We start from the raw sequence: 27,248 nt of genomic DNA, 5'->3' as shown, positions 1-27,248 counted from the left end.
GACACATGCCTAAGTTGCGGACTCATCCCCAGTAGGAGGCATGCAGGAGGCAGCTGATCAATGATTCTCTCTCATCATTGATGTTTCTATCTTTCCCTCTCCCTTCCTCTCTGAAATCAATAAAAATATATTAAAAGAATAATAAAATAGATAAAAATAAAAAATTGGGATAAAAATGAAATAACTTAAAATTTATCATTTTAACCATTTTAAAATGTACAATCCAGAGGCATTAAGTACATTGATGATGTTGTGCAACCATCACCTCTATCTAGTTCCTGAAATTTTTCATCATACAAATCGAAATTCCACACTCACGGCTGACACATTCTAAAAGATAATTTATTCTTTTTGTTCCCCCATATGTGGGACAATTGTGAAGTAACAGAGGAAAACAGTTAAACAAAACCTTTCTTTAAACAAACAAATTAAAAAGAAATAACATTAATACTTCTGATGAAAACATATGAATCTGTTCACAGTCTGGTACAGAAAAAAAATCTAATGCAGTCTATTATGGATAAAATAAAATCTCAGATAAAAGTGTTACAGAAAATTAATCTTTAAAATTCCCTTTAAATCCTGAGTGCCGAATGTGCACACTGTACATAGCAACCAAGAAGCCAGAATTGGGGACAGCTGCCGGGAGAGCAAAAGAGGTCATCCAGCGATGCCTCCAACCTTAAAGTATTAATGGTACCTATAGCGCTGGGATTAGAAGGATCCAGAAGGAATATCTGGGCTCAGTTAGTTCATAAATCTGCCACAGGCTCGGGAGAGGTAATAGTATTTTGGCCGGCTGTGTGCCAACCCAGGAGTGTGGAATAGGCTGGTAATAGGTGTCATTAGTTCTAGCACCATTTCCTTCCAATCATCCTATTTTAATACAATCCAAGTTGGTAGCGACCAGAAAACACAGCTACTGAATGGAAGGAACCTAGCATATCAGTTGGTGGTTTTGTTTCTAGTGTCCTATGAAGAATAGATAGAACTGAGAATTACTGGCAAACGAAGAGTGCCTTTGGCAGGCACATTCCACCCCTACCCCAGCGGACATTACAACTTTACTATGGCGTGTCCAATGACTGCCCAGATGTGCAGCCTGTGCTCCTATCCAAGGAGGCAGCTTGAGAACAGAAAACCAATGGTGGGAAGATATTTATATTATCTCTGTATTCAGTTCATTGGACTACCACCTTTCATGGTGTGAGACTTTCTCATTTGCTCATTCATTCACTCATTTATTTTTTTAAAAGTGTATTGAGTCCCTGACCGGTTTGGCTCAGTGGATAGAGCGTTGGCCTGCGGACTGAAGGGTCCCAGATTTGATTCTGGTCAAGGGCATGTACCTTGGTTGTGGGCACATCCCCAGTAGGGAGTGTGCAGGAAGCAGCTGAATCGATGTTTCTCTCTCATTGATGTTTCTAACTCTCTATCCCTCTTCTTCTCCTTCCTCTCTGGAAAAAATAAAAAAAGTGTATTGAGTGCCTTCTATGTACCAGGCACGGGTGATAAGCAGCAAATGAAACAGTGGAGCTAATGCAAAAAAGGGTATAAGTTTTTGCACACATTTCTCTGAGTCTGATACTCTTTGGAGCTAATCTGGACCAATGCATGTCAGTAGGACATTAGTGGGACTGAAAAAGGGCTGCCAGGTCACACTGTGCATCCTGCCCCTCACCCCAGAACCTCAATAAAAGCAGTGAGACTGGGAGAGTAAGAGAAATGTGGATGTGCCCTCCTGGCTTTCTCAAGGCCCAGAATCCCAGATTCTGGCCATTTCCTTTTTTAAATTGCTCACTTCCATCATCTCAAACAATAGTGCCCTTTCCTGGGGCTTTTCCTCACTGCCGGGGAATAGGAGTCAGTGTAACTCATCCTACATTATGAGACAAAGCCATAGTCGTGATAATAAACTCCATGTAACTAGAAAAGTGCTCACCAGACAGATGACCCAGACCCAAGCCTTGCCCACCCAGGCCTCTTCGTGTCTACCATGAACTCACAGAGCCAGGCGGGCCGCCTTCCTGGCAGGGCTCTCAGTTGGGTGTTAGGGGAAAAAGGAAGGCAGAGCTCAGTGTTCCCCAAACCAGTGGTGCTCAGAGTGGAGAAGCAAGGCAGCCTTCTCAGGCGCAGGACGCCTGAGTCACAGGGAAGGGGAGGAAAAAACCAGGGGGGTCTGTGGGTAGCAGGAAGTCTAGACAAAATGAGCAATGGCTGGGGGGAAGTTGGGGCTAAAAACACAGTTCTTTATTGTAAAAAGCAGAACCAAGGAGTAGGCATGTTGCCATACTGACCTTACCAGTGAAATGGGCCTTATGCTCCAGGACGGGCTGAGTGATGAGGTGTGTGAGCGAGGGTGACCAAGGCGCGTATTCACATGGAACGTCTGAACATGATCTCTCCCAGACAGGGAGACCCCCTGGCCAACAGAGCCATTAACAATTGTCTGCTCCCTTCATTTGTTACAAGAAATGTGAGTCACGCCAATAAAAGCTGGCTATTGGCAGAGGGAAACCTAACATCTGACTTGTGAGGCAAAAGGAGCCAGCTGCTCTGGCCTCCAGGACTCACTAACTTCCTATTTCAAATCAAGTTCCCAGCTGACCCACGGCTCCGGAAAAAGGGGATGAACCCAATCACCCTCTCCTCTAGACACACACACCCCAGCCCACAGCAGGAGGGTTCCAGATTTTTATCATCTTCTTAAATGCACAAGGGGTTGAAATGAGACAACCACGTTAATGTGGTTTAGGGGCAAAAGAAGGACCAGGTGAAGCCATTGGGAGAACAAATGAGTCACACCAGTAGAGTCTGAAGTCCAACTTGCAACAGAAAGGCTTTCTAGCGACCCACCCAAGGCTGCCCCAGATCCTACATCCAAGGGCCCCAAGCCCCAGTGCCCTTGGGGTCACAGCGGGGGTCCTGATCCGGGTAGAACACGGGCACTGAGTGTTTGTGGTAGAACTGTAGCCGGGAAAGGAGCTGCTTGACCACATGGGGATACTCCCTGGACAGGTCATGTCTTTCTTCTGGGTCCCGATCAATATCAAAGAGCCAGAGGGTCTTGCTTGGTGGGTCCGATGAGGGTATCTCAGAAACATTGTATTGTGATGGTGGAGGGAACCAGTGACCACAGCCTGGCAAAGACATATAACGGTTTATTGAAGAGAGACATGGTAGGCCAGTTCTAATTTCATGGAGGGTACCCGGGGGACAAAGCTGAGCTGGGTTGTGGGCATGGACACACGAAAAAGACGGGGCCCTTGATGCTGTGTCTGGACCGAAGACTCGGACGTCTGGTGCTTTAATGAGACACGTCTCACTGCTTCACACCCAGGGGCGTCCAGAAAGATGAATGCATGCGTGTGTGTGTGTGGGGGGGGGGTATTTGTCACATGACTTGGTATTTAGTGGTCATGGGCCAGGGATGCTAAAATGTCTTGCAACACATGGTGCAGTCCCAAACAATGAAGCATTGTCTTGCCATGGTCGCCAAGAATGTCCTCATTATACACACTGCTTAATCGCATCATGACCTTAACCATCATGCCACATACTCAACAAGTCCTTCACAGCTGTCGCTTTTAGAGAAGGTGCTCAGGGGAAGCAGCCTCCTTCCCCAGCTACACAGTGGGTTGAGGATGTAGCTCTCAGAGGTTCTCTTTGTTGTGCTTGTGAACCACGTGTATCTGAAATCCTTATTTTCCCTGAAGCACTACAGTGGCAGTTCTTCCCTTTATTCCTCCTACAGTTAATTCTTAGCTTTTTGGGGGTGAGGGGTCAGATTAGTAGTAGATCCCACCACTCCCCGCCCCCTCATTCAACAGCCCCAGAGTTATGAGTTGTTCCATTACGGGGAGTGCTGAGCACTCTACCTGGGTAGCCCGTGAGGAGTTTCCAGCTTTTGTGTCTAATTGCAGCATGGACAGATGTGTTGAAGGCTGAATATTCTGGAAGAGAAGAGTCACCCTTTGCTGGAGCCGTGCTGTTCCCAGGACCTGGGAAGAAATAGTTGGGGAGAATTAGATCACTGCTATCGGAATGTGTCATTATAAATCAACATTTTATTTCCTTCTTGCAGAACAGTAGCTTTTATTCAACACTGGAGTGTAAATGTGTATCCTGCCACAGAAATGAATCTTCTATTAAGTATAAACAGAGTCAAAGTTACATTAAACGTCAGTCATAAACCACCACGAATATAAAAGAAATCCCAAAGAGATTAGAATACTAATTCATCCTTAAAGTCACTGCGTTCTGCCAACGCACAGCTGGCCATGTGCAGAACAGTGTTCTGTTACAGCATGCTGGGTTGTTTGTGTGTTTTGCTTATGCTGTTAAATGACTGAATTAAATAAATACATTTTCTGTGTAAACTTATACCTAGGGAGAGAATATAATACACCATAAAATGTACATTTTAATGGAGTCTATTTCAAGCTATGCGAGGTCAAGCATGCCGTGATAAATAATACATATATTAATTTTTTAACCACAGGTATGAAATCTAAAAGTAATTGAGTGAGCAGTGCTCAGCTAACCATTCAGACAGGATAATTATGGGTGTAGGGATAAATTTGGTACACAAATTATTGGCTGGTATTGTGGAGGACATTAATTTATCATCTTGAGGTCTTATATTAATTGATCAATAGGTTTTTGAGGAGAGCAATGAATACCTGTCCCTCTTCCCCTTTTGAGTTTGGAAACAATTGAGGTAGAGGCCAAACAGACTAAGCTGAAAATATTGCTTTTGTTTCTGATAAACTTGATTGGTGAGAACACAGGTTCAGATCTGTGACAGGGAAGCCTTGCTAATAACTGGCCCCTGACTTAGGAAGGTAAGCCATCCAGCACTGGTCTCGCTGGACACCCATCAGGCTCCCCCTGGATGCACAGCTCAGAGCAGACCAGGGTGCTTCCAGACACCCACAGACAACGGCTCTGCCTTGAGCAAGCTGAGTTCCTTCTGTAGGAGAACTCCCTCTTTCACCTGCTTATGGGGAGGAGGATAAGGTCCAGAGAGACCCAAGTTCACCTCTAGTTGATGATCCTGGAGGGCAAGGTATGAAGGCCCCCACCTCCTACCTGTCTATGTTTAAAAGCCTCAACTTAGGGCCTAACTGTATAATATTTAGCCTAAGTCCACATTTATCTGTTAACTTTTCAAACATGGTCACAGCAATCACCTTGGGTGCACGTCCAAAGACGGCCAGACCACCCGCCCAGTGACTAATGGCCGTATCTGTGATAAGCCTGTGCCCGTGGTTGGTCCATCTGTCCATCTGGTGCATGGACTTCGAGGACGCCCTGCTCCCTGCCAGAGCAGACTTCTGTGCTGCTCAGGGCTGCAGGCAGGAAGTGTTGGGAAAGGCAGGGTCCTATTCTTTTGCCAGTCTGTGGAAATGACCCTGAAGACATCTTGGAGACTGAGCCAATCAACATGGGTGGTTTTAGACCTTCAGTCCTAACAACTGCATACCAACAAGGCATTAGCACCAAAGGAAATCTTTCTGACTTCTTGATTCTGTTTGCTTGTGGCTGTTTTGGCTCCAATAGCTTGAGGAGGTCGATCACAGGAAGTGGTTGTTAATAGACAGACTGTGGTGAACTGCAGCCCTCATGATTTACTCCTCACAAGTCTGTATGGCGGCCACGTTTTGATACCAAAGAATGTTAAATAACACAAGTTTGCTTTGTGGAACATAAACAGCAACAACAGAAAGGAAATTCGGCTATCTCAGCTATACTTATATTTACATACTTTTTTTTTCTTAAAACAAACAGGAACATAAAATACCCAAACAATAAATAAGACTAAATGATGAAAGATGCTGTTATCTCAATGAATTTTTCATTTTTAGAAATTAAACAAATGAAAAATTACTAGAAATAGTATAGCTAGTATCCTGTGAGCTGTCACCCAGAATGAACAGATGTTAGCATTCAGTCACATTTGCTTTTTATTTTTTAATTAAAGAAACAGGACAATGAAGATGAAGTGACAGTTTCCTTTGTCCCAATCCTCACTCCCAGACCCTCACCCACTCCCCAGAGGCTCCTGCTTCCCCATGAAAGTGTACAGTGTTTCCTTCAGCTGTTTAAAAATACGCTAACATAAATATGTGTCAAGGAATAATATATAGTGCTGTTTGATACTTTAAAAATGCATGTGTGTGTAAAGCTATACATATTCTGCATCTGTTGTTCACCCACAATAGTATTTTTAGAGCCCTATTATAAACGCATATATATTTAACTGTTTAACATTTCACTATATAAAAAACACATTTTATTTAACCTGTGAGGGGCTCTTAGATTCCTTCACTTTTGCTTTTTCCTATTATAAGCTATCCTGCAGGGAACATGTTGCCCACAGCTCCTTATGCATATGGGCTCTGGGTGTGTGTCTGGCAGAACTGTCTAGTTCAGTGGTTCTCAACCTTCTGGCCCTTTAAATACAGTTCCTCATATTGTGACCCAACCATAACATTATTTTCGTTGCTACTTCATAACTGTAATATTGCTACTGTTATGAATCGTAATGTAAATATCTGATATGCAGGATGGTCTTAGGCGACCCCTGTGAAAGGGTCGTTCGACCGCCAAAGGGGTCGCGACCCACAGGTTGAGAACCGCTGGTCTAGTTGCAAGGTGCACACATTTTCAACTTCACAACATGTACTGATTGGCCCGCCTACCAGTAATGTCCCTATTTCTTCACATCCTCTCTGATACTTTCAGAATTTAAATTTTCTACCTCTCTAAAAATTTGAGAGAGAATCTATAGCTTAAAAAAAAATCATTTGACCAGCAATCATATCTTTCTTTTTCTGTGTCAATCCTAAGACTGCTTTAAAACATTTTAAAATAACACTCATAGAAAAATGTGCACAAATCTCGCTTGACAAAGAGTGGACTCTCCCTTGTAAACACCAGCCCACTCAAGAAAGAGAACATTACTAGGCCTGCAAAACCCTCCTCTCCCCAATGTAACTGCTTTCCTAACTTCAACTGGTGTTTTCAGGATTGAATCCACAGTGTATGAGATAAGACTATCAAGATGAGGGATAGGAGGCAGAGATTACTTAGAATGTTAACAAACTTTTAGAATTTCTCTGAGGCAGTTGGATTAGATCCAGATTTAAGAAATACTTATTGCCCAGCTAGTGTGGCTCAGTGGTTGAGTGCGAACCTATGAACCAGGAGGTTACAGTTTGATTCCTGGTCAGGGCACATGCCCAGGTTGCAGGCTCGATCCCCAGTAGGGGGCATGCAGGAGGCAGCCAATCAATGATTTTCTCTCATCATGGATGTTCTCTCTCTCTCGCCCTCTCCATTCCTCTCTGAAATCAATAAAAATACATTTTTAAAAAGACATATTTATTGATTAAAAACTATGTGGTACGAAAGCTTTGTGTTCTAAAATTCTATGACATGAAGTACTAAGCAAAGAGACACCTAAGAGAAGTTTTGAATGTAAAATCTAAGATATTTAGGAACTAAGTTATAAATAATAAAATTTAAAGTTTGGTGACTGGGAGAACAGAGAGAGTTGCTGCTGGCAGAATGGAGATGTTGGGACAAGAAATAGTGGCAATAATATGATTCTGGAGTCAGGTATAGCAACTTTAAAGAATTAATATTAGCTCAAGGTAGAACTATCACTCCACATTGGAGCGAACACACTGGCCCTGCATGAGAGACTGAAGCATACTCTCACTCAACCACCACCCACAACGCAGCGATCACTGAACCCTGGACACGCATTAGTTGTCTGGAGAGAGAAGCAAGAAGAAATCACTAGCCCAGAGACAGAGCACTGACTGCCAAAAACCCCACAGAACTGTTAGCAAACGAAGCAGAGAAGAAAATAGTACGAGGAAGAAAAGCAGTTGAACATGACATCACACAAGTTAAGAGAGCAGAGAGTTTCAGACCATGAATCACAAGTACCAAATATTCCACCCATCAGCTTGGTGAATAAAAAAAAAATAATAATAAGCAAACTGGATTTGTTAACCTTTGGGAAGAGAGTGGGGAGTTCAGAGAGAAGCATAAGCAAACAAATCTTTCTCTTTTCCTTCTGAGCTAAAAGCCACCTCTACGATGATAAGGCTTTCTGGCTAGAATAACTACTCAGTTATAAGATGGATTAGTTATGTGTATTGGTTTTGATGTGAAAAAGATCAGCAGAAAACCTGAGGGCAAACGAAGGAAATCAGTATTTTACATAACATTTAATGAGCTTTATAGAGGTCCTTGTCTGCACAGCCTCTGGGAATGTGAAGCAGTTCAAGTATCCCGAGTGAGGAGGACCCATCAATGGCTTCGTGGAGAACTGTGCTCGCCAGAGCCAGGGGTTCGAGACACACCTGGGAGTGGTCTCTAGGTGGGATGGTGAGTTAGTGGGTGGGGGTCCAGGTTCCCATCTCCGCTTCAATCAGCACCCACCGTTTAACCCTTTAGGAAGCACCTGTAGTATTTGCTCAATATACTGTACATCTCTACATTTTTGTTTGAAGAAAGGGCCTGTGGCTAAAATATAAATTGAAAGACAGTAATTAGTAATAGGTGAAGGATTCACCAAATGGAAAAGGGACTGAGAAATGCCCAAGGACACACCTGACCTCCTGGTATTCAATGCTTCTGTCTCTTGTTTGTACAATGCATCCTCCTGACTCTTTGGAAACTACTGTCTCATATCATCTATGATTGTGTTTTATAAAATACATTAATTTTTCTGACTATGTACTTTACACATTTATTGTAGATACGTTGAAAAACACACAAAAAAGTATGAACAGGAAAATTAAAATTACCTGTAGATTTATTAGCTGTTGTTTAGATTTTGGTGTATAATCCTTGAGACTTTTAACTACACAAAACTTAAATAAAACAAACGTGTTAGCTGACTTGCAAATAAGAGGTAGCTTCACAGAAAACAAACTTTCATGCCTAGAGGAAACAGGGCAGGGTGGGGAGGAGTCCCCAGCATCAGTTCAGGGTGAACAGATGGCTGGGTCTCCTCTCACCGAGCGTGAGCGTGGCTGGAGAATGGGGCTTAGAAAGAGTTAATTCTCTGACTGTGTAGGAAGGGATGGTAATGAGGACCTGGCTGTGGGACTGAAGTGAAGGCCCGCCCCCCTCTCCCAGTAGGCAGGGTGCACAGCAGTGCAGAGCACACACTTTTGGAGCCCAATTGCTTGGGTTTGAATCTCAGCTCTGTCACTCACTGGCTGTGGGACCTTAGGCATTAGCTGACCCTCCTAGGCCTGGATTTCCTCATCTGTGAAATGAGGATAATATCATCTATTTCATAGGATTGTTGTGTGGCCTACATGTGATGATAAATATTAGCACTATGCCCAGTATATAGTAGGTGCACAATAAATGTTATTATTACCAGTTGTGCAATCTTGGGCAAGTTTCTTAACTTCCCATGCCTCAGTTTACTATCTATAAAATTAGTATAACAATAGCTAGTGGTATAAGGCACATACAGTACTTAGCACAGTATCTGGTACACTGTAAGACTACTGTCAACATTAATGATAACAGCTTTATGTTTGAAGCAGATAGTAAGCACTTACTATCTGCTTCAAACATAAAGCACTGTGTGAAGTGTTCTAAGTGAACTCACTTATTCCTTGCAATAGTTCTATGAAATAGGTAATAATGTCTGCCAAAAACTGTCATTAAATGCTAGAAAGGTTTTTTCCTTTTATATCCTCTTTTACTTAAGAACTTAAACAAAGGAGAAAAGTAGGCAGAAGCAATTACTATATCAGAAAACAAAAAAACACACAAAACACATCACTTCTTTGGCCTGGGCTTGGAGAGGATCTGCATTTGCTCCCGCATTCGTGTTCCCGACTTCGAACAGGGTTGGGGGGAAATGTCAATGGCGGAAGTTTTAATTCGCTGCTTTTAGGTTTAGTCCCTTTTCTGCCCTGTTGAGGGGCCTGCCATTTATTTCCTCTGAGCTCTCTTTCTTTTTGATCACTTTAATAATGTACAAAGATAAGTTTAAATTTTTATTCTAGCTCTAATGACCCATTTTATTCCTCCTGCTGATATGAAGCCATCTTCACACTTCAATGGCACATGCCTATTAGAACAAAACTTACTCACCTGGGCTAAGTGAAGAAAACCCCCTAGCTTTTCTAGATATCTGGCTGTCAATGTTTTTCCTAATATGGAATCCTTCATGCATAGTCTTTAAAGTGTTTCTTTTTTAATTGATTTTTTTTTAGAGAGAGGAAGGGAGATAGAGAAAGAGAGAAAGAAACATTGATATGAGAAAGAAATATCGATCAGCTGCCTCTTGACTAGGAATGAAACCCACCACCTTTTGGTGCATGGAATGATGCTCCAACCAACTGACCCACACCGGCCAGGGCTCACGTATGTTTTTTAATGAATAGGTAAGACTTAAGGTTTAATTAGCACAACTACCTTCAACTTCTGTGCTTAAGTTAAAAGTTCTTGAAAGTAGATTGTTTGCTAGCTTATTACGTGAGTCAATATGCCTCAGAGTCTATTTGCACTAAACATTTGATTGGTGGACAATTTCTTCATGGCTAAATCCAAAAAAAGTTCAAAGGACCCCAAATTCAAGGGAAGTTCAAGTCAATAGGATCCTTATTGTGCCGCTAGTCTGAGCCTCAGTGCCCACAGCCTGCATGTTCCCCAGATCATAGCACACTGGGGCTACATCTGGCCAGATGCACTTGGGCACATGTGGATCAAAACTCCAGTCTGCTCATAATTTTACATGTTCCCAGAGCTGTGGGCTCAGGCCAGGCTGCCTCGCATCCCGCTGTGTGGCAAGCACTTGCCTACCCAGATGCAAATATGTACACTGTTGTCTTGATGCTTGTTTTTGAAAATCATTCTGAATCTAAAAATAGAAGTTTTCTCTAAAAATAGTTCCCAAAGAAACACTGGCCAGAAGCCCCACACTCTGAGCTGATGCTTCACTGACCCTCTTTGCATAATTTTCAGAAGTGAAAAAAGGCCCCAATAGCCATACGTACGGCCCTTGGGGCTGGAGAGCTGGGATTTATATAACTGTGAGGAATTAGCAGCAGCACTCCCTACGCTGTGGCTCTAGTTCTGGGAAGGAACTCAGAGAAACCACAGTGCATTTTAGTAGCTTTCAGAATAATCTCTCCTTCTAGTATCTATTAAGTTACTTAACCACTCTGACTTCCTGTTCCTTGTATGTAAAATGGGGATAAAAATAATGTCTACCTCCCAGGCTGACTGTGAGGATGAAATGAGATCCTATGGGTGGTGAGTGTGCTGTGCACTGAGTATAAATGTCCTGGTTCCAGGTATCTTGAATTCCCACAGCAGTTGCCACAGGACTGGATGACCAACTGAGAGAAATCATCTCAGTTTTGGTTGAACCTATGGCCTTTGATTGATAGCCATCAAAATCAAGGTGTGATCAACAGCCCAGCTCTGTAATGACGGTTAGATATGAACCAGCTGTCAAGGGACCAAGGTATTAGAAAATCATGGGTAAGAGGGGTCGAGGAAATGTGGAGGTATTAGTCATAGGGTACAAAGTTTCGGTTATGTAAGTCCGAGGGATTTACTGTACAGCCTAGTGCCCAAAGTTAACAATTCTGTATCATCAATACTGTGTCATCAGTACTGTATCATCACTACTCTATCATGCACTTAAAAATTGGTTAAATGTTCTTATCACACACACACACACACACACACACACACACACACACACACACACACACAATAAATAAAGAGGGCAGGAGGAAACTTTTGGGAGGAGACGGATATGTTTAGATTATAGATTGTCGTGATGGTTTCACAAATGTATATTTATCTCAAAAGTCATTGTCGTATACATTAAATATGTACAGCTCTTTGTATGTCAATCAGACCTTAATAAAGCTGTTTAAAAAACAAATGAAAAAAATAATGTGAAATAATAAAGCAATGCCACATGAATTCTATATGCTAAATCAGAGGTTTAGACAAATATTGTGAAAATAGAGTGAAACAGAACAGGGATTGCCAATTATGGTTCCACATTGGGACTGCCTGACACCCTAGTCACCATCACACAAACTCTGTCTCCTTGAGCCCAGCACAGCTCAGCCCTGGGCTCTCGCCTGGCCCAATGTGGGCTGTTTGGTCTTCTGTCACCTCCAGTGAGTTGAAATCACCATCTTTGGCAGCAGCATCTATTATGCTTGCGATTGTCTTGAGTAGCTCCTCCCTGCAAACAAACTCTATACAGCTGCCCCTATAACACGGCTAAAAGCAGGAAAGTCCAATGTCCACTTGCTTCTGTGTTTTCAGTCCGCAGAGGACTCCTCAGGCTCCAAGGATCTCAGGTGACAGACAGTGGCCAGCACACGCTGCTGGAGGCACCCACGTGGGCAGAGGTGCAAAGAATGAGGGGGCCTGTGGGCATGGGCAGCATGTCAGCCTTGGGGGACGGTGGAGCTGGTTTGTGGTTCTGGGTGACAGTGGCCACATGCCCTTTGCCCGCTGGAGCCAGTCCCACCCCTCGGTCCCTGCACAGCTCTACCGGCATGAACTCTAGAGAAGGGGAAAATAAGGAGGCCTGACCACCACTAGAAATCCCCCTTAAATTCATCCTGCCTTATTTCTGGACATAAACCTGATTGCCGCACGTTTTCTGTTGCATCCACACCACTCATTTAGAATCCTCTTGGCGAAATCCTTACAACACAAAACAGGAGTATCGAGGAAAATATAACGCCAGACATAAAGCTAACCAGAAAAAGGTGAGGAGGAATATTACAGATGGTATTTATTACCTACTAGGGACAAATCAAAATGCTCATAATTTTTATACACGCAGTCCACATGACATATTTCAAATGAATCTTAAGTTTACAATTTTCAGTTTACAAAGTCAGTTTCTCTGACACCTACTCATTCAGTCCATATTTGATATTTTAAAACTCCTAGTGAAAAAAAGGGCTTTGATGTGGCTTTCTCAGCCTCGGTGGAGTTCAAATGTTAATCATTACTGAATTGTGCATAATAAGTATTCAGAGAATGTGCCTGTGTTACAGGGAACTTCAACAGTTGGTTAATGTCTGACATTAGCCCGGAGTGTCAATTGAGCAGTATAAACCAAGGACTCAGTGAATCCTCAACTCATGACTGTGCTAGTAAATTAATCCATTTATATCTGAAATGGGTTACTCATTCATTTGCCTATAAAAATATTTATTTTGTTGATCATTCTAGGTGCAATATATTAAATCTTCAAAATGAATAAACCAAAGTCCAGCTGTTGATAATAAAATAATTTTGTTAAGCCCGGCCGGTGTGGCCCAGTGGTTGAGCATCGACCCATGAACCAGGAGGTCACAGTTCCATTCCTGGCACATGCCTCGGTTGTGGGCTCGATTCCCAGTTGGGGACATGCAAGAGGCAGTCGATCAATGATTCTCTCATTGATGTTTCTATCTCTCTCTCTGAAATCAATAAAAATATATTAAAAAATAATTTTGTTAAAACACCACAAATTCTGAAATAGTGGAAAATACATTTGTTGACTGAGTGAATAAAATGCACAAAGTGCCTGAGAGGGTCTAGGAAGGCAGTGCTCACTGATCTGGGCCCTAAAGGACAGGATGAACGTGACAGCTAAAGAGAGTGTGACAAAAATGATCCAAAAAGTAGGGGGTGTCTCCCTTCTTGAATATTTCTTCTCCCTATGGAAACTTCCTCCTTCTCATAGTTTATGTACTCTCTCTGGCTCCATCACATTTCTGTTGCACCCTCCTACCCCCCGAGCCGCCCTGCCTTCTTTCCACCCTGTGCCCAGGTGAGGAGCGGGGCTGGGGGCAGAGAGATACTGTCTACCTGACTGCCCCTAAGACAGCTTCCACAGGAGCTCCTCTCTGATGCACCATGTGCACTGGCACATCCTGCACCCCCGAGCTGGGTGCCTCATCTCCACATTTTCCTGTTGTAGCTAAAGTGGTAGAAACATTCAGACTGAGACGAGAGAGGGGCAGAGGATGGAACCCTAGAGAGAAACAGCAAGTGAAAGGCAGAGCAGAGGGGAAGGAGCCTCCCAAAGACAGAGGAGGAGGTAGACTAGAAGGATGCTTTGGAAGTCACGCCAAATAGTCCATGGAGAAATGGTTGCTGTCAAAGAGAGGAAAAGCACAAGAAAGCAGGAAGGAGAGCCTGGATTTGGAGACTAGGATGACATCCATGACTGGGAAGACAGCAATGTCCCTGGGCTTGTTATATATAATGCCCATAATAAACATGAACGAGGGCTCCAATGAGCTTACAATAACAAAGGCAGATAGAAGAGTGTGTACTTTCTCTAATCATCCTCCAATTAAAGTGAAAACAGATGATCATTTCTAGCTCTGACATCACTGTGCATGTGCCAACCACCGTTTCCATTCTGGGCCTGCCCCACAGCAGGCTAATCTAATGCAGAACTGTGGCTAGCCTTTGAATTCACATTTTTAGTTTGCCTTTCTCTAAATACAAGTTTTTCAAGTAATTGGTAGAGTCCGTCAGCAAATCGCTATAAATGGACACTGTGTATATATAAAAAAAGGGGAAACTAACCAAAAATATTCCTCTTCAGCCTGTGATTAAGATGATGAGCATGAACCAGGCGGAGTCGTCTGTTCTCTGGCCAGGGATGAAAGAAGAAAGGCTCCCCGCCCCGCAACATGGCATTTATTGAAATCCCAACTTTCACAAAGCCCCGCGGTCCAAACGCTTTGCTGAAGGCCACACTCCTGTGCCTTACGGCTCATATTCCAGAGCGCAGGAAAGACGTGTCTAGGCTCTGAGCACATTTTTGGAGAAGGATAAAATAATGCAAATTTAATACTTAATTTGGAAAGGGGGCCCTGCCCATGGACTCAGCCCGTGATGGCTGTCAGGTGGGCCTGGCCTCTCCCTCTTGGCAGGGTGGTGGTGCCGTCCTTCCAGACCCTGGGAGCTCACACTGGGGCAGCAGTGGCGGCAAGCACATGCAGAAAACTAAAGCTGGCTGGCGCTCTCCCAAGGACAGCCCTGCAGAGCATCGCTATCCCACGTCCCAAACCCGGCATGTTACACAAACCCTATAATCACTGAAATGAGGGCCACGAGGTGCTGCTTGCCAAAGGTAAAAAAGCAAACATTTGAGACAACTCTTTCTAGCCTACCCTGGTTCTTGGCAGCAGCCCAGTTGAAACTAAGGATGTTTTATATTTTGAATCTATCAAGGTCTCCAATAACCCAGGATTCAGAACAATCTCTCTTTCCAAGGAAAACTGAACACACATCTGAGACAGTAAGCAAAGACAGTGTCTTAAAAGAGGTGCCACCAATTCTCCAGATCAACGTGCAAAGTTCGGTTGCAGAATATCTACGTTACGTGTTCATGAATTTATACACACTGATTTGAATCTGGCAGCTTGATCAGGGCATCCAACAGCCAGCCAGACTGAGATTCCTGAAGCCTCAGTCCTTTCCCTAAAAACCTTGTGTTACTTGTCCCATCCATAACCCCAAAGTGATTCCTGGCTGCCAGGCACCTCACACATATCCATGAAATGACTCACAGAAGGGGCAGATCTAAATCTGTGCTGGCCAACCCAGTCCTGAGAGACACTCTCTCCCTACCAGCCATGGTGCCATCATTTGAAGCCCAAAGGAGATGGGAGTGGGGGGAGGAGGGGGGAGACTCAACTCTATTGTCACTACCCACTCCTTCTCTTTCCTCTGATAGTATTGTTAGCGTTCACATGGGGGGCTGATGTGTACAGATAAACCTCACTTCTAAGACCTGCATATGGAAAACCAATTAAGATGGGGAAGGAAAAAAAAAAAGAACTGAATTTTCCATCTGACTCGAATAAGCATGCTGAGACCTTCAGGCAGATGAGGACATGGATGGCAAGCCTGCTGTCATAGCAGGGGCTCACAGCACTAGAGGGGGGTGCTCTGCAAAGGTTAGGTGGTTCCCTGGTGTACCACACACTCAGCGCCTAGCACTGCGTAGGTATCTGGTAAATATGACTGAATAAGGCAATGAACTGGAGCTCCAAGGTTGTGGGTAGATTTACAGTGAGCTCAATAAGGTCAGACAGAGAGAAGAGAACAGCAGGCCGAGACACAGCCCGACCATGGGAAACGTACACTTCTCAATTTCACACCTCCAGACAGGGCCAAGGTAGAAGAATAAGGTTTAGAGAGAAGACACTAGAAAAATTAAGGAGATCCGTTATTATAGAATGAAGGAAGTTAGAACTACCAAGGGGCCTTAGACATCATGTAATTGCTCTCCCCTTTGCATACATGAGGAAACAGAAGTTCAGTTCCCTGACCCAGCTAGTTGATGTCCAAGATGGGAGCCGCTGGTCAGGTACCCAGCTCTGTATTAGGTCATACTAACAAGAAGTTTGGGCTTTTCTTTTTGTAATTATACTGAGAAGGAATGTAACTTTAAATTTGTGGCCAGGATAAACCTGTGGTCCCATTTCTAGATCTAAGGGGCATCTAATGATGTTAAATGATAGATTTAAATGAACAGATAATTCCTAATATCTTAACTCCATTCCTGAGTGGTCAAAGGGAGCGAGGCTGTTTGCAAGCATGAGGAAGGGACATGTAGGCCCTTATTTGGTTGTGTTTGCTCTACTACCAGTGAACTGCTTATCTGCATAAGATAAAGAGCCTTCCTCAGAACAATGAGGGGCACACAGCCTGGGGCCTGGAAAGAAGCCTTTATTTATTTATTTTTTAAATTCTCACCCAAGGATATGTTTATTGATTTTAGAGAGAGAAGAAAGGAGGAAAGGGATATGGAGAGAGAGAGAGAGAGAGAGAGAGAGAGAGAGACATCAATCAGTTGCCTCCTGTACGTACCCCGACAGGGGATGGAACCCGCAACCTAGCTATGTGCCCCGACCAGGAATCGAACCCACAGTCTTCTTGGTGTACAGGACAACACTCCAACCAACCAAGCCACCCAGCCAGAGCTGGAAAGAAGCATTTTTCCTTCCCCCATGTGACTCACCCTCTCTCACGGAGAGTGTTTTCAATCATGCATTGGAACTGCAGCTCCAGGTCCAAAACTGACAATTCATCATAATACATTTCCCTCTGCACTGGGGACACTTTTTGTATTAATATGATTAAATTCACCTGTCAGTCCACCGGTATACCCTTTGAACACTTGAGAGAAAGCCAGCAGCTTACTGGGGCTTTTCCAATAGAAATATCTGCTACTAAAAGGTGATTTCCACACATATCCCCTGCCTCCCTTGATCAGGAGATAATTACTGGGCTGTTAGAGCCGCTGACGCTGAGGCCTGGCACATACACTGTGCTTTTGTCAGAGTGCCAGCGGGAGCGCAGAAAGCCCTGGATGTGCACCACTCCACCCACCCCTGCGAGCTTCCATGAGGTTAGAGCATCCAAGTTCCCACAGAAACAGTGCTGGTTTCCTTGGCTGGAGGGCTTGGACCAGCCCTCTGCCTCCCTGCCGGTGGCTGCTTTCCTATGTTATCCAGCCTAAATGTCTTCCAGAGGCTCAAATGATGCAAGCTCTATGAAGACTGGGATTCGTCCCCATGGAATACAGGAATTTACATGATTTCAACAAAGATTTCTTGAGCATTTACTCTGCACCTGCCATACCAGGAACTGGTTTTATTCCATTAGGTGATTATTTACTAGTATTGAACAGCTACTCTGCACTAGGAACTGGGCTTGAGTGCCATTCCCTGCAAGGAGGTCCTGGCCCAGTGAAGGGCCTGCTCATTATTTCAGATGTCCCCTTGTTCTCTCAGTTGAGGAGAGCAGGCAGAGCTGGACAGGGTTCCTGGCTGTCCTGGTGAGTCAAGGGTATAAGCACAGTGTCTCAATGGCTCTAAGAGTATTTTGCCATTAATGTTTTGAACACCATTTAGTTTCAAGGAGCTCACAGAAGATATATGCAGAGATAGACTCCTGCAAAAAGCAACAGAAATACCAGGGGAGAGATTATCTCTAAGGATTAGTAAACTGCTCATGATGATGTAACTGACACGTGGAGTGAAAAGAAAAAAGAGTGTTTTTTGTTTGTTTGTTTTGTTTTTTATGAAAACTAGTTCATTCCTTTTGTTGCCTTGCCACTCCATCAAACCCACCTACCATTGGTTAGAGAGCTTGGTCAATGTAATCACACAAGTTTCTCTTAAGGAAGAAAGTTAGAGAGGAAGGTTGGGAACTGCTTAATTTTCATGTGACAGGAGAAATGGAAACCGGGGGACTATTCTGACTTATCAAGCAGATGAAACAGCCACTGGGGAAAAAGGGCGAGAGCTCAGAAGGATCAGGGGGAAATACCTTGACATGGCAGGCAATTAATACACTAAAACGAACAACCAAAGGCAGCCACGGAAGCTGCGATTACCCAAATGCTTTTCACAGGGGATGCTGGAAGGAAACAATAGTGGGCGATTCCTAATTTCACAGATGCTGATGGCCAGGTAGAAACTGGCCCTGCTCTTCCCTAGGGTGATTGGGGAGAGTTGTCTGCCTGCCTGACTCCCACCTCCCAGTTCGCTCACAAGTCTCCCTGCTCAAAGCCGTGCATGCTCTGGGAATGGGGACAAGGTTGCCGGGAGTTCTGTGTCCTCACAGGTCAAGTCAAGTCTCCTCTAAAATCAAGGACAGTTGGACGCAGGGATTATATCACCAAGTTCTGTTTAAATTACTCAGTACTTAGTTCAGTAGGAGCCCCATAATTATTTTTTGAGTGACTGATCTTTCTCTGCAACATTCATGACTCTATGGCCTATAGATTGTTGGTGGAGTCTCCGCATCCACTTCCATGGTTTTGTGAGAGCAACACAGACAGTTGCTTAGAAACAGTGAGCTCCTGCCTGGCTGGCGTGGCTCAGTGGTTGAGCATTGATCTATTAACCAGGAGGTCACTGGTTCAATTCCCGGTCAAGGCACATGCCCAGGTTGCGGGCTTGATCCCCAGTGTGAGGTGTGCAGCAGCAGTCAATCAATGATTCTCTCTCATCATTTATATTTCTACCTCTATCTCCCTCTCCTTTCCTCTCTGAAATCAATAAAAGAAAAACAAAAAAAGAAAGAAAGACAGAAACAAACAATGAGCTCCTCAAAGGAATGTACACTGGAGAGGGAGGCCCCGGCCAATTATACTAGTAAATCTCATTGTAAAAGGGACTGTTGGAAACACCAAAGCCTTTTCCTAATAATTGCTGAATCACATAACAAGCAAAAAGGCTTAATCATATCAAGTTTACAGGCACACTGAGTGACTTTCTGCATTTGCCACTTATCTCTGGCGAGAATCTGACATATTAGTGACATGTCCGAGCAGAACTGAGTCAGCAAACCCCACAGGCAGCTAATATTACAATGTTAGAACCTACATTTTAATCTGTGATTTTATGCAGGTATATAAAGATTTACTAAGATTAGAAAAAGGACAAACTGAGGTTATTAGGAAGAAAAATGTCTTTTTGTTTCTATTTATTAATTTTACTTCTAGTTATTGTCCTTTCTATCGATCTCTCACCATGGAAGAGACTAATGCAAATCTGGAAACACGGCAGTAACAACTGTTTCTGAGAAGCAAAACTCACTCTTTTCAGCAGAACTCACTCTTCTCAGCAGAGTTTTCTGGTTCCCTCTGACCTTGACTAGAAAAGCAAGCATGAAAGAGAGGGAATGATAATATGTGCAGATTAATATGGGGGGTGTGTCCTGTGATCCGGAAAACAGCTGGGTGGGCTGGCATGTCCACTGGAAGCAAATTTAAATGTTTGGTTACAACTGACAGTGCACCGGGTGCTGGTGCATGTTCACAGCCCGACTCGACGCCTGGGAACTGGCCGCAGAGCCAAGCCTGCAAGGAGCACGACAAGAGAACTGTGCTGAGAAGGCGGCAGCGGGTAGGTAGGAAGAGCCTGGATGCTGGGACCCAGGAGCCTGTGCAGCCTTGGGCCATCTACTTAACTTTTCTAAGACTGACTTTATTTTTCTGAAAAAATAGGAATAATACTACCACCTACCTTCCTGGGGGTTTCTGTGAGGATTAAACGGGCCAATGTAAAATGCTGAGCCAGTGCCTGGCACAAAATAGAGGGAAAATATAGTGGTCTTTTATTGTTATTACTATAAAATCTCCTCTGGCCTTATCCTCTTCTCCCACCCTATTGTGTAACTTAGCAGCTTAAAGGCTGTAGCAACGAGAAAACTGGCACCCAAAGGAAATAAAGCAGAGTAAGAGTCACAGTGTCCCCTGACATGCATAACGACTTTATATCCGAAGGATGTCGGAGGCTATTAACAAGCAAGATCTGTACAGATGATCTCCTGGGTGCAACACACAGGGCCAGGTGCCACCGGAGAAGTGGAATGAATGTCTTTCATGCTAACTGCTAACATTTATTCAGATGGCCCCTTCAGAAGCTTACAGGAAGCAAACATGGTTTTAGATACGTTAAAGTACTGACGCTTTCAACCTTTTTTATCCATGCAACTGGATTTTTAAAAATGTGTTTGTAGGCCTTGCAGCCACATCATCCCGTTGCCTCCTATTAAGTTTCCAGTCAGCCACTGCTCCCCACCCTGCTCTTTAGGAATGGCCCCAAGCACAGCACTCTACATCTACCCCATGGCATCCAGCCTGTCAGATCTGCCTCATGATTCTCGACTGTCAGCCGCTCCTGGATCCTGACTTAGTTGTCCACTGTATCCACCCTTACCCACAGCTCTATGGCACCTGGGGTGTGGTGAGTGCGGCTTTGGTAGCTTCCTCTACGTGACACCACTAGAAAGTGGAATGTGCACAGGAAGCTGGACAAGATGTTAGCTCAAAGGAGTAAGCATCCCCCAAAACCTGCAAGTCTTAGCTCATTTCACTGAAGACTTCACCAGCTGGCACACACTTGCCATGCTTACTCCTCCACTCCCTGTCACCCCCAATCAGCTCTTCTTTCTTAATTCTTGCAACCATGTCTGTGATCTGCACAGGCAGAAAGCTGGGCCCTGAAGCTGGGAAGTGCCGAGGACAATAAAGTGAGCAGAAAGCATTCCACGGCGGGGTGGGGTGGGGTGGGGTGGGGGTGGGGGGTTTTGTGGAAACAAGAGGGTGATGGAAATGAAGCCAATGAAAATCTAGTCTGGAAAAGTTCAGCTAATGGACTTCAGAGCATCCAGTCTGTGTGGGAGATAAAATAGAAACATTTGAGAGATTAATTCAGAGCAGAGCCTGCCCTCCACAGTGTGTGTTCCTGACTGACTGGTGGTCCCCAGGCTGTATCGGATGACACATCTTCATCAGCTGGTTTCCAGGTAGAGCAGCCCCAGGAATCATTTATCTCTGTTTTAAAATGTGCTCATGCCAGCTCCCCTGGGATACGGGCACAGTAGAAAGGCACCTTTCTCTTCTGTCACCTGTCATCAAGGAGGCAGTGGCTCCTCACTAGGGAGAGGCAAGGGCTTCGTCCCAGAGGAGCCTAAGCCCAGAGTGCAGAGTGCAGACCTCATTTTCCGGGACTTCTGGCTGCCCCCTCCCTTCCTGAATCAATAAGAGGAGGAGTGTCTTATTTTCAAAGCCCTTTAAACATATTTGAGGAACCTGAGGGGAAGGCCTTCTAAGAAGGTGCTAGAGGTGTGACGATGCCAGTAATTTGGGCCGGCTTTCCTAACTAGGAGATCCTCAGGGGTGACCTTGAGCAAGGCAAAGAGACATCATAAAGCAAATCCAAGAATGAGAACAAAATAACCTTACTTCCACCCTCTTTTCCACATACTTAAAATAACACCTTATTATAAAATATTTCAAGCACGCACAAAAGTAGATTGACGAGGGCAATAAATACAAGGCACCCAACACCCAACTCCAATAATTATCCACTTATGGCCAATCTTCCATCTTTTCCTGCCTTTCCCTCCTCCCCACACTGTTTCAAAGTAAATCCCAGCCTTCGTAACAGTTCACTGATAAATATTTCAGTATATCTCTCTCAAAGAAAAGGATTCTTGAAAGAAAAGCCATAATCACAATACTATTATCACACTTTAATAGTGACTTAATGAGCAAGATAAGTAATGTTTCCTGGAACACTAGCAGCATTTCCCTAATAGCTTCACATAGCCAGAGCCATAGTCTGAATGTTTATGCCCCAACCTCCCCCCACATTCATACGTTGAAATCCTAACCCACAAAGATGATGGTGTTATGAGCCTTTGGAAGGTGCCTCCTTCATGGGAGTGGAGCCTTTCTGAGTGGAGTGAGTTACTGCTTTATCAAGGAGGCTCCAGGGAAGGCACTGGCTATGAACCAGGAAGTGGGCCCTCACCAGGCAGTGACCATGCTGGTACCCTGAACTTGGACTTCCCAGCCTCCTGAATGGTGGGGAATAAATCTCTGTTGTTTATAAGCTACCCAGACTGTGGTATTTTGTTAAGGCAGCCTAAATAGACGAAGACATCCATTAGTGTTCAAATGTCTGCCTCCTCATGGTCATAAGACACTTTTACGACGAGGCCCGAGTTACCTCCTGGGAGCCTGGGAGGACACCGTCCTAGGGCACGTAGCTGCCTCAGGCAGCCCAGCCTGGCTCATCCAGTACTGGGTGGAGGGGGATTCATTTCATGTTGCATTTACACCTCCTAGCACAGAGAAGCATTCCTATTAAAGCATTTCCCTGACTTCCGGAGCTGCGGGCAGCTTCAGAAAGCCAAATCCTTGCGAAGGCCAAGAGGGACTGAGCTCAATCCAGCCTTCAGGACTGCCCAGCCCTCAGCACCAACTGCGGCCATGGCCCTGTTTGCAGTGTCACTGGAGAGCCTCTTGCCCACCTGCTTGGCCAGCGGTGTTCTGGCTGACATTCTACTGGATGTGAAGGTGGGACAGCTCACAAAAAGGCATCAATGAGTGTCAACCATTTCTCTTGCCCTGCTTTTGACTTTTTCAACTAGTATGAACTAACATGTTAATGTGCTAAAGGCTTCTATCTGAGGTACCAGATTTGCAGGTCAGACATGTGCAGATTATGAACCAGGTGCCAGGCACTGTGCTGGGAGGGGATACGAAGATGAAGGAACAGATCCCCTGGCCCATCTTTGAGAGTTTTGGAACCTAACAAAGAAGGTGCATGAATGAGCCCGAGTAGAGAAGGAGCAATGAGCACGTACTTAATTCTGCCCAGAAAGGTGAAGGCAGTGCTCGCTGGGAAGGCCTTATCAAGGAAGGTTGTGTTTGAACTGGATCTCAAAGGATTAGCTAGACTTAACCAGGCAGGGGAAGGCAAGAAAGAAAAAAAGAACAGCATGAGGAAAGGCATGGAGCAGGAAAGCATGCGTCCCATTGGGGGACAGGAAGAATGTGGCATTGCTGAGCATGGCAGGGAGGTGGAGGGGGTGGCGTGGGTCAGGAAACGGGGCTGGACCACTTGGCTGGACCCAGCCTGGGCAGGGCCTCTACAGTGTGACCCTGAGTCCACTCTACGCTGGAGCAGCCACTGGGCGCTCACTGAGGGAGGCTAAACAGGCAAGTGACTCTTATGGAGAGGATTTTAGGCCCATCTCCAGCCAGCAGAGAAGCATCAGGTGACAGACCTTTCGCCACATATCATGGGGGACTCTCTGCTATGTCTACACCAAGAGCCAGTTCCATGAGTAGCTGGAAGGAGTGAGGGACAAACGAGGAGACATAGCTTTGGAGCATGTTCAGGGAGGAGGGTAGGGGCTGTCACATCTGGCTCAGCTCCCAGATTATGCAGCACTTCTTGCCATTCAGCTGGAGCTGGGAGATCCCCAGGACCAGGCAGGAGCAACTCCGCAGCTGTTTGATATTCGGCATCTGGCCACACTTGTTGCCTGTGGACTTTAACCCCGTGCTTCTGCTCTGATAACACATCCTGGCAACCTGCCCATTAGACCTGAGGCAGGCCTGCCTTGCTCTTCTCAGAGCAGGACTGCAGGCCTGGCCCTGAACCATATTCCGTTGACACACTTCTTAAGCTGCACGCCTGGCCCTGGGATTCTGGCTGACCCTGGGAACCCCAGTATCAGCAGGGCCCCTGGGGCCTCCCCATGAAACCTTGGTCTGGTGGCTCAGCACGGTGAGCACTCCACTTGATCCAGCAGAGAGTGGTCTATCTGTTGTTCCAGAAGAAAAGTCATTGCTCCCCAGTTTATCCTTAGCAAACTTAGCTCTCCTGATCTCAAACTCTCCTCTCAGATCTCCCTACCAAAACTGAATATGAATCTGTCTTTTCTTGGGTGCTCAGAGTAGGACAGTCATTTCCATACAGGGAATGAGAAAAGGATGGGGAATAGAATGGAAGTGATTAAATTTATGTCCAAACCAGCATGCAGATCCCATGATTTCTGGTACCACTGGTACAAGTATTCCACGGAGAACTCGGTTGCGAAAGGACAGAGAAGCAGCATGGTGAAAACCCTTCTTGCTTTGAATGGAAAAAATGAATTTGGTGCCTGTGAATTATTTGTTTCTCATTTGCTTTGGAAAGAGATTGTGGAGGGAATTTGGAAACCTACATTCCATTTCAGAAAGCAGATCAGATTTCAGCTAACATCAGTTTGGCAGGGGGGTAGATTTTGCCTATTTTGCCACGTGGGCTCATTTTCTGGGGTACGCACTATATGGTCCTAATTCTAGACCCCAACTGAGCTGCACCTTCAATCATGAAACTGTAATTAGCATTGAATGGCTTTTGGGTTTTTATTTAGGGCGTGTTTTCTCAGAAAATACACAGCCTTCCTTCTTCAAACAGTGAGCGCCACTGGGGACTACGTTAGTTAAACATCTTCAACCAGGATCTGCACTCGGCTTTCTTATGCTCTGGGAGTTTCAGGAACTTCTAACCACCAACTCCCATGTTTAGTTGTATCAGAAAATGATTGTGGTTGGATTTCTCCCAAGACTCAAAGGCCTTGAGTCTTGACCTAGTGTTGTTAACATAAACTTCTTGCTGCACAGAAGGCTTTGCACAACAAAACCACTTAGAAATACAAGAAACGTTAGGTAAATTTCAGTGGAAAATTCTGGCTCTAAAGTGTCAGATTAAATATCAAATCTGAAAAAAATGTCTGGATGTGGGTGTGGTAAGCTGGGGGCCCTCTCTTATTGTGAGGGCAGCTAGGGCACAGTGCAGAAGCACGATCTGAAACCACACACTGCCATCCGTTGTTATTTTAAGTCCCACCTGTCCAACTGGACTGCCCATTTTGGGGGGTTAGTATCCTTGCCTTGCCCACATTTCCTAGCAGAGTGAAACAGTGAGTGCTCAGAAATATTTGTTGATTAAATAGTGGAGGGCACATACTGATAGGCTAGAACTTTACGGGGGGGGGGGCTGTTGTTTTGGTTAGTGGGGTTCTGCTCTGGGTAGTAAAACTACTTCTCTCATTCCTTCCCTGAGAACCTAAATTCTCTCCAGAGAATTAGCAATATAACTAGCAATATAAACTCTAGGACCCAGATATTCATCCTAGGAGCCCACTAAAGAGTTAATTCAGTTCTGATATGAGAATTAGGAGGCCAGGCTATAAGGATTATATACAATAGATTTATAACACAATAAGATTTTTTTTTAAGGGCAAAAGTAGTGACTGGGGACATTTCAGATGAAGAAATAACCATGTTAACCTCACTGCTTTTTAAACATTTGCATCTGTGAACTGCAGAGGCTCAACAGAAAGCAGATTGCCTATATCCACTGAAAGCCATTCTGGCATGAGAAATTTCTCTTACATAAAGCAAAACAGATGTGTGAGAGGGAAAAGCAAACTCTCTTTTGGGTGTATCAACATTTGGAATTATATAGTTGTCTCAGAAACTATATATTGTGTGAAGCAATGAATTTGGAATCTTGACCACACTCTATCCCTAAAAACTCAATATAAAAATCAGAGACTTAATATCTGGAAAATACCAATTATTAATGCAGATGGAAAACAACAGCATATTCACATTTCATCCACAATTTTAAAAAAAAAATTTGGAAGGCTATCTGCCAACTGAACTAACCCTGAACCAGAGATGAAATATCCAGAATTTCTGGCCAAGTGCCACCTGGAAGATGTGATTCAGATCCACTTGACTGTTTAAGTCATTAGAAGAAGTGCCACGTCCTTGTAATGGGAAAAGAGTACACCAGGGTCATATGCACATGCATCTGCATATTGGGAACCACAAGCAAACCAACTTGGAAATACGAAAGTGCTCCAAGGCTGCCCCATTCTAGGTACAGGTCAGTATTTACAGAGCAGCGGGCAAGTGCCCGGCTGTCTGCTAGGCTGTGGGAAGAGCACAAGGAGCACAAACAGGAGCACAGGCACTGGGCCTGGGAGGAAAGCACAGTGCCCCGAGGGCACTTCCTGGCCTGAGAGGAGACTTTACTGTAGGGAGGAGAGGAGAGAGAGCAGACAAACTCCTCAGTGAGCGAGCAATCGGAAACCAGCCTGGGAAAGTTGTTCAAAGGACCTTCAAATTGGATCTACACGTAAAAAATGTATATGTATAGATTGGGAATGCCAATATGACAGTCAAAATCAATTTGCTAGAAATGAATGCTAGTATTATTAAAATAACTACAAATATTAGATATGATCACATTACAGAAACAAAGTCACAGGACATTCTGTTCAAACACACACACACACACACACACACATACATACACACAGGCTCACACACGCACTCACAAACACACTAGATGTAGCACAGATGCAGCTTAGAGGGCTCAGCGTTGTCCTGGACACACAGGAGCATAATAATAATGGATGATGGTGATGAAAATATTTATAAGGCATGAGTGTACACGGAAGGAATAAGTAAATACATTTTCACTGATAGTTTTTCCACTTATGCAGTTCTACAATTAACTTTAGATACAGTCTCCACCTGAAGCCGCAGAGCATTTATTTATCACTTAAAAAAAAAAGCCACAGCAGTGACTTATATTCTAAATCAGAGTCATGCAGTGCTATACAAATCTGTCCTTTTCTCATTTTCTATTTAGTATGAATATCAGTAAACCAGAGCTCTCTTTATTTCCTTCTAATTTTACTAAATATATTTTCTGAAACTGTATTCTGATGTTCAAAACTGCTTGAGGGAGAAAAGGGAATTATAAAACACAAGTATCAAACACTCTCCAATAAAAGCACTTAGATAATAATCCATTTAGGAAGAATGAGCTCCAAAT

At 44.4% G+C, this 27,248-nt stretch overlaps 1 protein-coding gene across 1 annotated transcript in view; it reads right to left on the bottom strand.

Moving 5' to 3' along the window:
- Positions 1-1,472: 1,472 nt before the first annotated feature.
- Positions 1,473-27,248, bottom strand: part of ARSB (arylsulfatase B) — a 135,018-nt gene continuing 109,242 nt past the window's right edge. Inside the window, exons 7-8 of the mRNA XM_059694248.1 lie at positions 3,879-4,001; positions 1,473-3,140 (exon numbers count right to left, since the gene is read on the bottom strand). Coding sequence (XP_059550231.1) covers positions 2,875-3,140; positions 3,879-4,001 — 389 coding nt within the window. The 3' untranslated portion in view covers positions 1,473-2,874. The remainder of the gene's footprint in view (positions 3,141-3,878; positions 4,002-27,248) is intronic.

The sequence above is a fragment of the Myotis daubentonii genome, chromosome 4 (assembly GCF_963259705.1).
Source record: "Myotis daubentonii chromosome 4, mMyoDau2.1, whole genome shotgun sequence".
Lineage (NCBI taxonomy): Eukaryota > Metazoa > Chordata > Mammalia > Chiroptera > Vespertilionidae > Myotis > Myotis daubentonii.
This window is presented reverse-complemented; position numbering and strand designations above follow the sequence as displayed.